This window comes from Schistocerca gregaria, chromosome X (assembly GCF_023897955.1).
Source record: "Schistocerca gregaria isolate iqSchGreg1 chromosome X, iqSchGreg1.2, whole genome shotgun sequence".
Classification (NCBI taxonomy): Eukaryota; Metazoa; Arthropoda; class Insecta; order Orthoptera; family Acrididae; genus Schistocerca; species Schistocerca gregaria.
The window spans coordinates 64,416,238-64,432,314 of record NC_064931.1 but is presented as its reverse complement, the minus strand read 5'-3'; the positions used below and the strand labels follow the sequence as shown (position 1 = coordinate 64,432,314).

Genomic DNA, 16,077 nt, shown 5'->3' with positions numbered 1-16,077 from the left:
GCCAAGGCTGTCAGAATGCAGAATGGACATGATGCTTATGTATGTGTCACCTGTCAGAGTCTTATCTAGACATACCAGGGGTCCCGTATCACACCAACTGCACATGCCCCACACCATTACAGAGCCTCCACCAGCTTGAACAGCCCCTGCTGACATGCAAATACCCATAAACGTCCATCCGCTTGATACAATTTGAAACCAGACTCATCCAACCACATAACATGTTTCCAGTCATCAATAGCCGAATTTCAGTGTTGACCTGCCCAGGCGAGGCATAAAGCTTTCTCTCATGCAGTCATCAAGGGTACACGAGTGTGCCTTTGGCTCCTAAAGCCCATATCGATGATGTTTTGTTGAATGGTTCGCATGCTGACATTTGCTGATGGCTCAGAATTGAAATCTGCAGCAATCTGCGGAAGGGCTGCACATCTGTCACATTGACTGGTCCCGTTCTTGCAGGATCTTTTCCAGCTGTATAGATGTTCGAGATCTGATGTTTCACCAGACTTTTGATATTCACAGTACACTCATGAAATTGTCGTATGGGAAAATCCCCACATCATTCCTACCTCAGAGATGCTGTGTCCCATTGCTCATGTGCTGACTGTAACACCTGCCATTGTAGTAGTAGTAACCAGTCTAACAACTGCGCCAGACACTTGTTGTCTTATATAGGCATTGCCAACCACAGTGTCATATTCTGCCTGTTTATGTACCTTTGTATTTAAGAATGCATGCCTATACCAGATTCTTTGGCACTTCAGTGAATGTCTCAAAAAGAATGTATCAACTGCTGTACACACTGTCCTTAGTTACTGGAACAGCTAGACAATACTACAATACACTAATATATGAAATGAAGGGTGAAATGTTCCTTTACATACTCAAGACAACTTACGGTTACCTTGAAAAGCAAGATTACATATAAACTGTTTTGCTATATTTATTTGAAGTTGTGCAGACACATGTCGCTTAACCTTCAATGACTGACATTCAGCATACATGTGAAAGACAAGCATAAAGTTTAGACTAAGATACTCTGAAGACCTATAGTAAGTGGAAACACACACATCACATTTGCAAACCACTTCATCCTACTGATTTAAAAACACCAGTATGCATTAATAATAATTTGTAGATAGCTAAAACCCACCTACCACAACACAAACAAGATCCACTACAGTAACTATAAGTGTAAAATACGAGACCCTTCTCACTTGAGCAAATTATTTTTTGAGGTTATAATTTATGCCTAAAATTTAAGATAAAGATTTTGCCTACTTGTGGTTTCCAATAAAGCTGCAATTTCAGTCTACAGATTCTGAACTATATCCCGATTGTGATAGTTTTCATCCTGAGGCTCCCACAAAATAACTTTATTGGACAAACTTATCAGTTTCTCACAGCCCACATTCATGTAAAAGAGAACACTGATCAATGTGAACAAATATAAACTGACTTGAATCTCAGTGATTGTCATCCAAAGTCTGCAGTGTGACCATGCAGGTAGTGCTCTACTGGTTTGAAAAGCTCTGCTACCTTAAGCTGATGTCAGTCATTGGTGGAATCCATTAATATTGGTGTCACTGTGACTGCAGCCTAAGTGTGTGTTTACGCTGCCAGCTTCCTGCTCGTCAGCATGAGCATTAAAAATCTCATGAGTCTTCTTGACACATTTAACCTACACCATTGCTGCATGCCTCACTGTTCACTGCAATCCTCGGCAGACATTGATATCAAGCTGGTTTTTGTTTCACGCCATGATGATTCCTGTATGCCCTGAATCTTGAACCGTGTTTGGCTGCTTCAAGCTCAGTCCAGCAGTGCCACATCTGACTCTGCTAGTTATTGAACAGCCGCATGGTAATTGCTCCTGGTGGGTAGCTAGGCTGCAGAGTAAATGTAACACAGCTGTGAGGTGTGATGCTGGTTGGCTCATTTAGTGATTAAAGGAACCAAACTACAAGGTCATCAGCCCCTCCTACTGGAACAGCCAAATCACCAAAACTACACATGGAAAAAGGGCCTAGTGTGTGAAACCCAAGGAAAGAAAACTCCAAGGTCTACCAAAGGTCAACAAATCCTAGAAAAAGGGGAGAAAGGAAGAAGAAGAAGAAGAAGAAGAAGAAGAAGAAGAAGAGGAAGAAGAAGAAAAGGGGGGAAAGGAAGAAAGGCAGGCGAGATGCCCTGTCCAGGGAGCAGCCAGAGGGCCCCACAGACAGTAAGTGTGATGGGGAGCGTATCACCTGCCACTTACCAGAGGCACCCCAACCAACAGTACCCAGAATAGACTAGTGACATGGACAGGGTGAGAGAGGCACAGGACAACAGACAAAGAACACCAAGCCAAACAGAACATGGGAGAAGGAGAGAAGAAGAGCAAAGGAGTGGGCAAAGTGAGGGCTGGGGTGGATCACCAAGCCCAGACAGTTGCTGCCCGGTCAGGGCACAGGAGGCAACAGGGCATCCTACCAACCCCTCAATGGGGTGACAAGGCTGAGGCACCTTCCCTTAGAGAGAGTGGTAAAACTCCCCTTCACAAATAAACCGTAAAACCTTGTCAGCCACAGAGGCATCATCTGCTGACACCAGTGGTAAAGAAGATTTAAGATCCACTGCAGGGCAACTAGGTTAGGACAGTCCAGTACAATGTGAACCACCATAAAACGAGTACCACAGTAACAGTGGGGCAGATCCTCACAATGTAGAGGATGACCATGAGTCAGCAAATATGGCTGATAAGGAGACGACAAAGAACAATGGGGTCCTTGTTAGACGCTCACATGGAGAACCTCCAAAAATTCACGGTCTCCTTTATCGCCCGTAGTTTGCCCAGCAAAGTCAGAATATGCCATTCCACATTCCAAATCCTCAGAACATGACAACATAATACTGACTGAAGGTCCGATTCCAGAATACCGATCTCAAGAGGCAGCTTGCCAGTAGCCAATTTGGCCAGCCTGTCAATGAGTTCATTGCTGAGGATCCCAATATGACCTGGGTCCAGACAAAGACCACTGAGAACTGATATTGTCTGAGGGCAAAAAGGGAAGCCTGGATAGTCGGGACAAAGGAATGGATGGATGGATGGATGGATGGTTGGTTGGTTGGTTGATTTGGGATAGCGGACCTGACAGTGACGTCATCGGTCCCATCAGATTAGAAAAGGATGGGGGAGGAAGCTGGTCATGCCCTTTCCAAGGAACCATCCTGATTTAGGGAAATCACAGAAAACCTAAATCAGGATGGCTAGACATGGTTTTGAACCGAAGTTCTCCTGAATGTGAGTCCAGTGTGCTAAACACTGTGTCATCTCGCTCAGTACCAAGGGATGGTGAGGGCAAGACAGAGTTGCCAACGAGGAATGCACCATGGAAATGTACACGAGTGGGCCTGGAGATGAGGTGATAGAGAGGAAAGCCAGAGTTCAGAAAAAAGGGAACGGGTGCAGATGACAATCATAACCCCAGACCTGGGCCACCTTTGTGGGAAGTGGCTCTCCAAATCTGGAAATAGTTCAGGTGCTCTGGGAAGCAGTGGATGGATAACACTTAAATTACCAACTGTTCTTGGTGTAGAAACTGTAACAGTGAGACCCTGCCCCTGTTAGAACTCTGATCATGGGGCTAGTCAGAAAGGCACCAGTTGGCAGTCATAACCAACAATGGTGTATTGAGTCTAGCATCCGTAATGTCAAAGGTAATGTCAAGCCGTATTCGAGACTTCCATAATCCGGACAGGACTGGACCAGTGTTGTGTAGAGCCACATCAGATTAGAGCGGTCCATGCCCCAGTTGGTGTTGATGCATCAAAGAGCACTGAGGTGCAACCAACACATCTGCATTAGTTGATGAAGATGGGGAAGCCATGTCAACCAGGCATCAGAGACCAGTCCCAAAAAGATGATGAGAGTCTGCCACAATGAGAGACTGGTCAGCAAGGGTCTGGATGAGGATGAATTGTATGGAGACAATAGAAATGCATAACGCAGGTCTTGGCAACCAAAAGATGGAAACTATGAGTGAGAGACCAAGATTGCCCACAGTGTATTGCTCCCTGCAGTCTGCATTCAGCAATGTCCATCACAGGCAAACAAAAATAAATGCAAAATTAATCAGCAAGGTGCGACATGCCAGCAATAAGCAGCAAGGTTACAGCATGAACATACCCTAAGAGAATGCAAGCTGCATGTGCATCATGCCTGCACAACAATTATAATTCCCACAGCATGGGAGTGAGTATATCTGCATGCTAGTCAAGTCAAGTGTGACATCATTATGATGTGTACATGCTGTATCAGAGATAACAGAGGCCATGTATCGACTTTTGTGATTGTTCAAGACATTAAACTGCAGTAGCTGTTATTGCAGACAAATTAAAAGAGTAGATGATTATATCTTCACAACTGGTATATTGACTGAAGTTTTGGAAGCTAATGATGTGTTCTTTCTCTGAAAGTTTGAACTGGAAAGCTTTTCAAGAAATGACCTCAGAATTTGTTTTGTATACATTAAAAAAGAAAAGAAAATTTGGGTTTAACATTATTGTGGCTAAGTGGGTTAAATGCCATTGCATAGTGACAGAGGTGCCAAGTTCAAACCTACTGAGGCAAAATCTTTTTTCCCTTATGTGAAAAAATTTGCCAAATAGTGGTATTGTTAAAATGATGGATATCTTCCATATTGTCAACCAATTACACATACCATTGAAGAACTACATCAGTGTATCTGAAGCTATCCTAGTGGTTTGTTCGTAAGGATGATTGACATTCTCACCTTTAAACACACTTTTAAGATTTTCAATCTCAACAGGGAGACACACTTATAAGAAATGAGGAATGAGGGAGGTCTTTAGTCACGTCATAATGCTGAAGTAAACGTCTCAGTTAGTTTCTTTGTACAAGATGGGTACAGCATTTTTGCTGAAAATAGGTGACCAAACAACTTTTTCCTCAAACATCAGTTTCAAGTGACTATATTGGGCTGACCATATTTGTAAACGATTCTTTATATCAGTAGAATGCAAAGTTTTGATAACACTACTCATCTGACACTTATTTTCTACACATTTTAAAATTTGAACAGTAGGTTTACTTTCATTTCAGTCACCAAATGATGATGGATTTTGGACCAAAGAATTTTGTACCCACTGACTGTCGAGTAAGATCGTATAAAAATATTAAACTACTTGGAAAAATAATCTCTATGGCATGCTATGCTCTTCAAAGTCTATGAGCAGTACACTATGTTATACGTGTCATGCAGGCTACTTTGCATGCTTACAATGCCATTAGTCATGTCCCTTTTTTTAGAATTGTGAGGAATATCCAGACTACCTTCATAATACAGAAATGGGAAATACATAAAACAGAAAATAATAAAAGTTTTCAGTTCACTGCACTGCTAAAAATGACAAATTTTGATTTCCTTTTGAATGTAATTTAAAGAAAAATATTAATAACTACCGTTATGTTAAAAGTTACACATTTTCAATTAAAAGAAATTTGTATGTTAGATTAACTTAACCCTGTTGGTAAATAAGAAGTGTTTTGTGACATTTATTTCTGGTTTTGGTGAGAAACAGACATACTGCAACACTATTTTCAGTAAATCTACTAATTTACTGTTTACAAATCGATTTGCAAGGTCATTTTAAAAAAGTTGGCAAGCTCACACTTTCAAAGAACGAAAGACATCAGTAGCTTCACAAATTGCAATGAATATGAGCAGCTCATTTAATTCGTGTGCAGGAATGACTAACACAGTTAAGCATCTCAAATTATCACAAAAGTCGATACAGGGCCTCATCATCTTCGATAAAGCAGGTACATGTCATAATCAGGTCACGCCTGATTTTACCAGCATGCAGATCAAATTTATGCAAAGTACTATAAATCAAGCTGCTATCCTCACAAATTCAACAGCTAGAGACATGTCTCTCATACTACGCATACCACTAATCCCCCCAATCGATGTTTTGTTTGCAATATCGAGGCTCAAGGTCAGAGAGCATGCAAAATTGCAGGTGGATAGAGCAGGGGGGGGGGGGGGGGGGCGGAGGAAGTTAACATAGATACTGGGAAGGAGGAGATGGACAGAGAGAGGGGGAAGGTGAGGAGATGGACAGAGAGGGAGGAAATGGGGTGATATACAGAGAGATGGAGGGGGACAGGAGACTTGTCCATACATCCAGTTCCTGTACATATTTATCAATTGAAATCCATTTCCAGGTTTGCTCATGTATCATAATCTCTGTGGAGTTGAAATGTTTCTTACATCAATTCAAATATATACTGGTTCTTCACTTCTGCTTAAGAAACAACATATAAAGCACACAGAATGGAGTACACATAATTCACAATAGATAACATACACAACAATCCTGCTCACATATAAGGGTGAAATTGTGACAAAAGGAAAGGCATCAGGTAGAAATCAGTACCAGACCAACAATGACCAAACACATTAAATCCAGGTTATGTAAAGCAAAATAGTACCAGGACAGAGAAGATGACACAAAGTGGAGGAGATACTACAGCAGTACTGGTGGCAAGAGAGAACTGCAGAGATACAGGTAGACCGAATGTGACATGTAGTAAGGTTTAACAGTATTATTTTGTACCTTCTTTTCCTAATGTGTGTGTGTGTGTGTGTGTGTGTGTGTGTGTGTGTGTGTGTGAGAGAGAGAGAGAGAGAGAGAGAGAGAGAGAGAGAGAGAGAGAGAGAGAGAGAGAGAGAGAGAGAGAATGTATTTATTGTTTAAATTATAGCTTATATCTGACTGATCTTGTCCTCCAGGTCTACCACCCACCGAAAACGTCTAGTTATGGGCTGCTGAGATTGATGAACCCTAGCATTGAGTTCAAGCAGTATGGAATGACACACCCTAATGTTATCTAAGTTCAGTTTGACATTCTGCCCAGCAGGATTAGAGCAATACTTACTGCCAGACCTGTCGATTCGGTGTACTAAATTTCACAATTTCACACATTGCTTACACCCCCCCCCCTTTCCCGCCCCCTCCACATCACTTATAAATTAAATCTTGTGTTCCTCCTACTATACTGTATACATAAAAATTAGTAAATGTTTGCCACTTGCTATCCATTCTCAGGCTACAACTTTGCATAGACAGCAGAGTACTTTACTTGCAAAACTTTGAATTTTATATATTTTTTTCACTTCTGAAAAACAACCACCTATTACAGATTACTGCCAGTTGATCTGACTAGGCACTAAACTGACTCCATAAAAGAGCATCCACTGGGCATAATGATATCAGCTCATTACTGATGCATTACTGTCCACAATAATAAATATCTTCAATCACTCCATGACCACGAAATATTCTTCAAGGCTCAGAAATGGGCTCGTCTGGCCACTACTTAAGGAGAGCACTGCCACAACATTATCTAACTACTACCATATTTTTATTGTCCAACATTATAAATATACGCTGTGAGCAGCTTACCTACTAATTAACAACAAACACCATGGGAAGGCAAGATTTGATCATATATATAAGATTCTGTCGAAGCCTTTTGAAGCTTCTAACTTCAAAATTTTAGTTGCCAAACTTAGAGGCCCATGTGACTATAGTGTAAGAAGTTAGTATGTACAGGGTGGTGCAAATAAAAAGTGGCCCAGACAAGTGGGTACAATTGGATATGAATGTATACATATAACCACACTGGTTCAGTGCATAGTGCAGGCTGTGACAGTGTGAGTGGAGCAGCACAAAGGTGAAAATGGTACTCACAATGGAGCGGCAGGTGCTGGCTGTAGAAAGTTACATGACAACAAAGTTATGGAAACAATGTGGTCAGTTGTTTGCTGAGAAGTTTAATGGTGTCAAAGTGAAAGCAAAGAGTGCCATGCAAAGCTTAGTCCAAAAATTGTGCCATACAGCATCTGTTTTGAATACATCAAAAAACATTCCGAAATGTGGCTGCACACTAGAAAATGTGATTGCGGCTCACCAGAAAATGCTTCAGAGTTCTATCAAACAAACCTGACACTTGTCACAAGAGACCAGTATATCACATCAGTCACACAGACAAATACTCCATCAGGCCCTGCACAAGCATCCCTACTGAGTGTACGTTGTTCATGGATCATGAATGGGTTGGACGTGGATCTGTTCTTTATGTCTAACGAATCCCAGTTTCACCTGAGCGGTTATGGCAATTCACAGGTTCTGTGCATCAGAGAATCTGCATAACTTCCACAAAACACCACTGCATGATTAGAATGTTGGGGTAGGGTGTGCAGTGTCTGCATGCTGCATTATTGGTCCCATCTTGTTTCATGAGATGCTGACTGCAGTACGTTACATTGCCAACACTTTGAAACCATTTGTGGCAGCATTAGCACAGGAGGAAAAGACCTACAGTTACTTCCAACAGGATGGAGCAACTGCCCAACAGCTGCCAAAGATCGGAACACATTTATGCAATCTTCATGCCTGATGGAGTTGTTAGCAGAGGTCTGTCTGGTCGCAGGCCTAGCTGGCTTCCAGCGTCATCTGATCTGTCAGTGTGAAATTACTTTGTATGGGGAGCCCTCAAGTCTAAGCTATATTGCAACAATCCTCATAACTTTCAAGAACTGCAGCAGAACATATCACATGAAACTGCAGCAATGCCAACAGTCTAGCTTTGATCTGCTTTCAACAACTTGCTGACCAGGGCCCAAAAGTGCCAAGGGATGAATATTTGTCACTTTCAAGATCTGCTATAGTCAGGTAAGTACTGTATTTCCTTTCCTCTGCTGTGTTTCTTTGTACCCTGGAACTCTGTCCTCTAGATTGCCTTTATCTGTAGTACTCCATGCAGTATATTACATTTCTACTTTTTATCAACTGTACTCAAGGAAAAATAGAATATTTATAAGGAGTAACCATGCTCACTGCTGCGTGATATTAATTTTTATTTCTTTTACTTTCACTACAGATATGTTTTGGCAAACTTGCCATTACTGACTGACCTGCATTACAATATGGGTGACATTATTTTCATTACACATATTTATGTTATAGCAGATATATTAATATCAATTTCACACAGCAGCATGCCTGGGCACTCCTTATAAATGTTTCTTGGTGACTTATATTATGCTAGAGACCCTATAGAGCAGAAAAATAGGATTATTCAACATGTTTGATGTCACACATATATAGAAGGCAGCTAGTGTGTTAGGTGTATGAGATCCATGAGGGATTAGGGAATGGCATTCGCAATTCATAGTACAGAATCAGCAAAGAGTAACAAGGCACAGAATTTCGTCTTCAGTGGCAGGGATTCTTAAGCTCTGAAAAACATCATCATAAGGAAGCACAGAAAGTGCATGACTGAAGAGACATATCACCTCCATTAGCATCTCAAATAATCAAAAACTGAACACTTGCCAGTGGTGGTCACAAAATTTCAGGTCGCCATGAACATGTTGGTATGACACTAATTATTCTTAGAACTTTCAACATGGGACAATGATGATTATAAGGAAATAGTATGGTCTGATGAGACACTTTTTGCCAATTTCCAACAATATGACACACTTACGTTCATCAACAACTTACTTTAGACAGCTTACAGTCTAGAATTATTACACACTTTTAGGTGGCTGAGTATCCCACAGTACACAATGTCAAATTCCAAGAACACTGTTATCAGTATACAGTCATGGTGTGAAATGTGTGGACTGATGACAATGGTAAGATGGGCTGAGGTTAACTTAAAACTGGACTAATTGTGCTCACTGAAGTGTTTCACTCAAACAAGAATCTGTGACAGCATCCCATGAAAATGTAGTCATAGGATGAACTCAAGGTGTTGAACATCTCCAATGAAACTTCACTGCTCAGTTTAATTATCTTACTGATGCCCTTCTGCAAGAGCTTCAGAAATTTACAAGTCATATCAACTGTGGAACAGGAACAACACACACTAACTGATATATGAATATCAAACCACACGAGGCAGAAATAACACTGACCGCAGGTCATGTCCACTAATAACGATGGTATTATCATGATTAGAAAAGGTATAATACTAGAGCATTATGGTAGTAATGGTCCATCTTTGGAAAAACTTGAATTTTAAAACTGGCAAATGTTAAGTCCTACTTGAAAGTAGAGAAGATATAACCTACTACTACAAATGTAAAAGAAACCCAGCTACATCTACAGCTATACTCCACAAACCACCTTACTGTGTGTGGTGGCGATACTTCTTGTATCACTATTATTTCCTCCCTTTCCTGCTCCATTCGTAAAGTGTAGAGCAAAATTTGAACATCGGATTTTAACCGGTATTTCATACTGATTATTGCACTTCTCCAAAACCAGCTGCTCGTGCTACACACACATCATACATGTAAAAAAGAAACACAAAATTACTCAGCATCGGAAAAAATCAGATGAGCACAAGGTAGCAGAACAAGCACGGGAAAACATTAGACATGAGCACAGGCAGCAGAACAAAATTTGAACAGATATAATAATTATTTTCAATGCATAAAAGTTAATGTTGTTAATGGATAAGACTTAATGTAGTTCATTAAATATTAGTAAAAGGTTATACACACTCCACTTATCTACTTTTTTATAAATCTGCATGCGCGCACGCACGCGCCAACACACACACACACACACACACACACACACACACACTAGTTTTTTTTTTTTTTTTTACCTTTAGCATTACACAGTAGGCCGATTGATTGACTGTGATATCATTCCACAATTCGTCAAACTTTTCTGGTTTCCATCTGCTCTTGTTATAAAAATCATACAATTCAAAGTGGTAAATCCATTCCGTACCTCTTTTATTACTCTGTGAACAGCAACAAACAAATTATCATTGATGACAGAGAACAAAACTCAAATGGGCAAAGATCACAAGAAATTTAGATAAGAGTGTGCCATCAGTGGTATAAATGGCTGTAGATATGATTTTATGCAGCTGTTAAAGAGTTCTGATTTGTCTCTTTGGGAGATTTCACTGCTCAAAAACATGCTCTAGGACTACTGCTTCACAGTATATTCCCTCAAGAAGTTTGTTGTAAATAATCCACTGCAGTTTGAAAGGAGAAAAAATTTCTATTATTGTAATGTGTAAAGGGTGGTGGGTAGGAAACTAACTCACATCTGTGTATTTTAAAAAAATGTTTAAATATTCAGCTCAGTCATATTTACAAATTAATTTGGCTGTAAATGTAAAAAGACTCACTGTGCATCATTACAATTCATTGTGTAAATAATCCACTGAACATGAAACTAAATAATTGTGGCACAACTATAAAAAGTCAAAAGAGTTCCTGAAAAAAAAAAAAGAAAAGAAAAGAAAAGAAAAAGAAAAAAAAGGGGAAAATTACACAAATGTTTGCTAAAATTATAATACCCATATAGAATGGTATGAACGAATCCAAACTCTGAGGATGTGTATAACAATGTTTCAACAATATGAGTTTCAGATTGCTAACAAATGACATACACACAGGCTCACTTAGCAGCATTCTTGTGTGTGACTGAAAAGATCAGTGTTACACTATGCTCAGGCTGTAAAGGTCCATCACACAAAGTGGACAAAAGTGACATTACACCTTGTTGGTGTTGACAATACAGTGGAATTTTGATTTTAAGTTCTCCAATTTTACATTTTTCGAGATTCTACACCATACATTTATAGCCCTTGTGAAAAACCCGTAAGATCAATGCTAAAAATTCCCTGATTTTATGTTTCTTCCTATTTTTCTAAGTTCATACTCTACATGTCACTTGACTTCGTCCCATTTTCTTCCTATTGACATTTGATGTGACTAAACGAGTTATAAGTGGCACTGAAGACAAATGGTTTACACCATGGGTGATGGCGGAGGTAAGGGAATTAGGTTGTTGTGGACAGGGGTGGGGGTGGGGGCGAGAGAAGAAATGCTGACATAATCCACAATTTGTGTTGCCATCACAACTTGCAACATTTAGCTTCACCGTGCAATTATGATACAACTACTCCTAGGTTCCCAGAATGAGATTTTCACTCTGCAGCGGAGTGTGCACTGATATGAAACTTCCTGGCAGATTAAAACTGTGTGCCCGACCGAGACTCGAACTCGGGACCTTTGCCTTTCGCGGGCAAGTGCTCTACCATCTGAGCTACCGAAGCACAACTCACGCACGGTACTCACAGCTTTACTTCTGCCAGTATCCATCTCCTACCTTCCAAACTTTACAGAAGCTCTCCTGCGAACCTTGCAGAACTAAAGTTGGAAAGGTAGGAGATGGATACTGGCAGAAGTAAAGCTGTGAGTACCGGGCGTGAGTCCTGCTTCGGTAGTTCAGATGGTAGAGCACTTGCCCGCGAAAGGCAAAGGTCCAGAGTTCGAGTCTCGGTCCGGCACACAGTTTTAATCTGCCAGGAAGTTACTCCTAGGTTGCTGCAATAATAGAAAAACAAGAGCCAACACAAAGTTTTCTGGACTGAGCGAATACGTGACGAAGAGGCCTAGCCAACAGCTTTCCTTGTACCACATATAACTCAGCCTCATCTTTTTGTATTTGATTCCAATGTACTGTATTCAGCAACAATATCAATCATCAACCTTTTAAAATTCAAACACAGAGTAGCAAAGAATATGCTCGGTCATAACCGAGGAAACATTGGACATTTCCAGCTCGTGAACTCTTATAGGCTGGTGACTTATAGCCAGCACAGCCACCACACCAAACTAACACATGTAAAATGAGCTCACCTCCTGGATGTGCGCAGAGGGGAAGTGGCCCTTCAAGGATGAGAGTGCAGTCAGGGGTGAAAGAATTTTATGAAGTGTTGAAAATATACTTTTTGTAGAGATGATGTGCTATGACAGATGTCACACAGAAATATTCTAAGGGTTTTCCAATAGAACATTTTAAAGACTTTAGTATTCAAATTTGACACAATACAGTTGCAATAATTCCATACACTACTCACATATATATTCTGCACCACACACTTAAGACTGTAAAGACTGACAGCAGTGACAGAGGGCATGAAGTGAAACTGTAACACCTGAGCTTTCCTTCAAATTTACATTTTACAAAACAGTAACAGCAATGGTGACAAAGTTTGTCATTGAACAGATGTCTGCATTTATGCTTATGGTTAAACACTTAACTATTGTGATGGTTTTGGTTTAATTTGACATGTTCATCAATTTTTGATTTTTTCTAGGACTATCTCTCAAAAATGCGTGTTTTGAACGTATAATTTGTGGTTGTAGCATTGCACAAAATAGCTCAATTACCTTTTAGCCAGATACCAATTTAATTTTTTTGAAAAGTTTTTACTTGATATAACATATCTGTGATTAAATTCATTACCACAAATTATCGTATAAACATTTTATTGTACATTTAATTTCCTTCATTTAGACAGATTTTAAACAAAGTATTGAAGAGGACTGCAACTTTTGATTATATCTGCCAGTTACATTTGTTTTTGCTCAAATTACAGGAGCTTTTAACATTTCCTCAATTCTGCAATTTCCTCAATTTTGTGTTTAAGTCTGCACCAAACGCAAAAATAAAATAGGGGTTTCACTGTATCGACATATGGATGAGTTCAAATAGGGCAAACTAACTGGTCTGCAATACAAATAATCCAGGAGTACACATATCTTGTCAGAAATTGATAGATCAGCTAATAAAATAAAATCAGTATGGAATATTATTAAGTGAGAGAGAGGCAGACACCATATAAAATTACATTACCTTGTAAGAACGAGTGGGAGCACTGTAAAAGACAATTTGTGTATAGCAGATATTTTTAACAATAACTTTTTAAAAGTAGGTGAGAAAACAGTTCAGAAGAGAAAACAAAACAGTACACTGAAGAAGCAACATAGGGGACATTTCGGACATTTAATGCATTAAAAATTAATCTCACATCTCCATTTGAAATAAGGAAGACTGTCACGACTCAACAAAATAAAAGTTCATATGAGGTGGACAATATTGCCAAAAAGACACAAACAAGCTGTGTCTCTATAATATGTAATGTTCTTAGTCCCTTATGTAGTGCTTTATTAGCTCAGAGTGTTTGCCCAGAAAGACAGAAATATGCCATTTCCAGAGGTACTGCCCTACCTTCAGGCAACTATCAATATCTGAACACAGCAATGTCCAGCAACTTGTGGTAGGGAATGTTCAAGCCTACTTCCAAGAACAAAATGTACCACTGCTTTCTTGACCAGCACATTTGACCTGACACCGGACATGTCTGCAATATGGTTGATTGGTAACGTGTTTATCATGATCCTCCAGAAACCACTGTTGATGTTTTGTAGACACACATGCAAACTGTGTGGATTTAGATTATTCAGGAATGTATTCATATTTACTTTAATTTCATGCAACAGCACTTAGAGGATCCTACTGCTGAATTCTGAAAGTCAGAAATTATACACAGTTCTATAATCAATTTGCAGCATACAACTCTTCTACTTAAATTAATCCTCCTTTTTGTCACAGTTTTTGCTAATGTTAGTGTATGAAGAATGGGCTGTTGTTTTTACAGTGGAGTAGTTTCCTTTCAGGCCTGTCAGAGCATTTGCCATTTAATGTTATTATCCCCTGCTTGACAAAGTCATGCCAATTAAATGTGAAATGCAATGAACATGTAAGGGTTGTAGTATGGAAAGTGAACAGTGAACTTCAGTTTATTGGGAGAATTTTAGGAAAGTGTGGTTCTTATGTAAAGTTGACCACATGTAGGACACTAGAGCAATCAATGCTTGATTATTGTTCAGTGTTTCAGAACCGTACCCATGCAGATTAAAGGAAGATATCAAAGTAATTCAGGCCTGCTGGAAAATTGACCTGTGTGACCTGGACGCTGTCCATCACATGTCTGTGAAAGGGGGCCTCTGCTGCTGCTCATCTTGTTCCCGTGACAGACACTAATGCTGCTGGCTCCTGTCTCATAAAAGAGGGCTGAAAGCCAACAACTATGAACCACTTAGTACTTTAGGTCAGCATGGGGCAAGAGACTTGTGCGCAAATCTTCGACATGAACAACAGCAATTTGAAGATTAAATATGCTGCTAGATTTGTTACTGTTAGATTTGAATAACATGCAAGCATTATGGAGATGCTTCAGGATCTCAATTGGGAATAAATTGAGGGAAGGCGACGTTCTTTTCAAAGGGCACTATTGAGAAAATTGAGAGAACCAGCATTTGAAGCTGACTGTAGAATGATTCTACTGCCGCCAATGTACATTTTGCATAAGGACCACAAAGATAAGATTAGAGGGATTAGGGCTCATATGGAGGCACAGAAACAGTGTTTTTCTCTTGCCCTATTTGTGAGTGGAACAGGAAAGGAAATGACTAGCAGCAGTACAGGGTGTCCTCCGCCATGCACCATACAGTGGCTTGCAGAGTATGTACGTAGATGTAGATACAGATATGCAGTATACTGCCAAGAAACCTTGTAGACAATCACAAGAAGAAACACACCCATTTGGAGTACACTTGACGTCTTAGCCACAAATAATCCTGATGTAATAGAGAGCATCATGACGGATACAGGGATTAGTGAACACAAGGTCATTGTAGTGAGGATCAAAACGTATCAACCAAAACCACTAAAAATAAACACAAAATATGTCTATTTAAAACACCAGATAAAAATTCGCATGATGCCTTCCTAAGAGATAGTCTCCATTCCTTCCAAGCTAATTATGTAAGTGTAGACCAGATATGGCTCAAATTCAAAGATACAGTATCGACAGCAATAGATAGATTCATACCGCATAAATTAATAAGAGGGACTGATCCACCATGGTACACAAAACACATCAGAACACTGTTGCAGGAGCAATGAAAAAGGCATGCAAAATTCAGAAGAACGCAAAATCCCCAAGACTGGCTAAGTTTCACAGAAGCTCAAAATTTAGTGCAAACGTCAATGTGAGATGCTATTAATAGTTTCCACAATGAAACATTGTCTCAAAATATGGTAGAAAACCCAAAGAGATTCTGGTTGTATGTAAAGTACACCAGTGGCAAGAAACAGCCAATACCATCACTGAGCGATAGC

At 39.8% G+C, this 16,077-nt stretch overlaps 1 protein-coding gene across 2 annotated transcripts in view; it reads right to left on the bottom strand.

Moving 5' to 3' along the window:
* The window catches only part of LOC126297572 (transmembrane protein 183-like), a 267,882-nt gene that overhangs the window by 50,932 nt on the left and 200,873 nt on the right, over positions 1–16,077 (bottom strand). Inside the window, exons 7-8 of one of the 2 annotated variants that reach the window (XM_049988525.1) lie at positions 10,691–10,831; positions 10,209–10,353 (exon numbers count right to left, since the gene is read on the bottom strand). In XM_049988525.1, coding sequence (XP_049844482.1) covers positions 10,209–10,353; positions 10,691–10,831 — 286 coding nt within the window. The remainder of the gene's footprint in view (positions 1–10,208; positions 10,354–10,690; positions 10,832–16,077) is intronic. The other variant, XM_049988526.1, reaches the window with a different exon arrangement.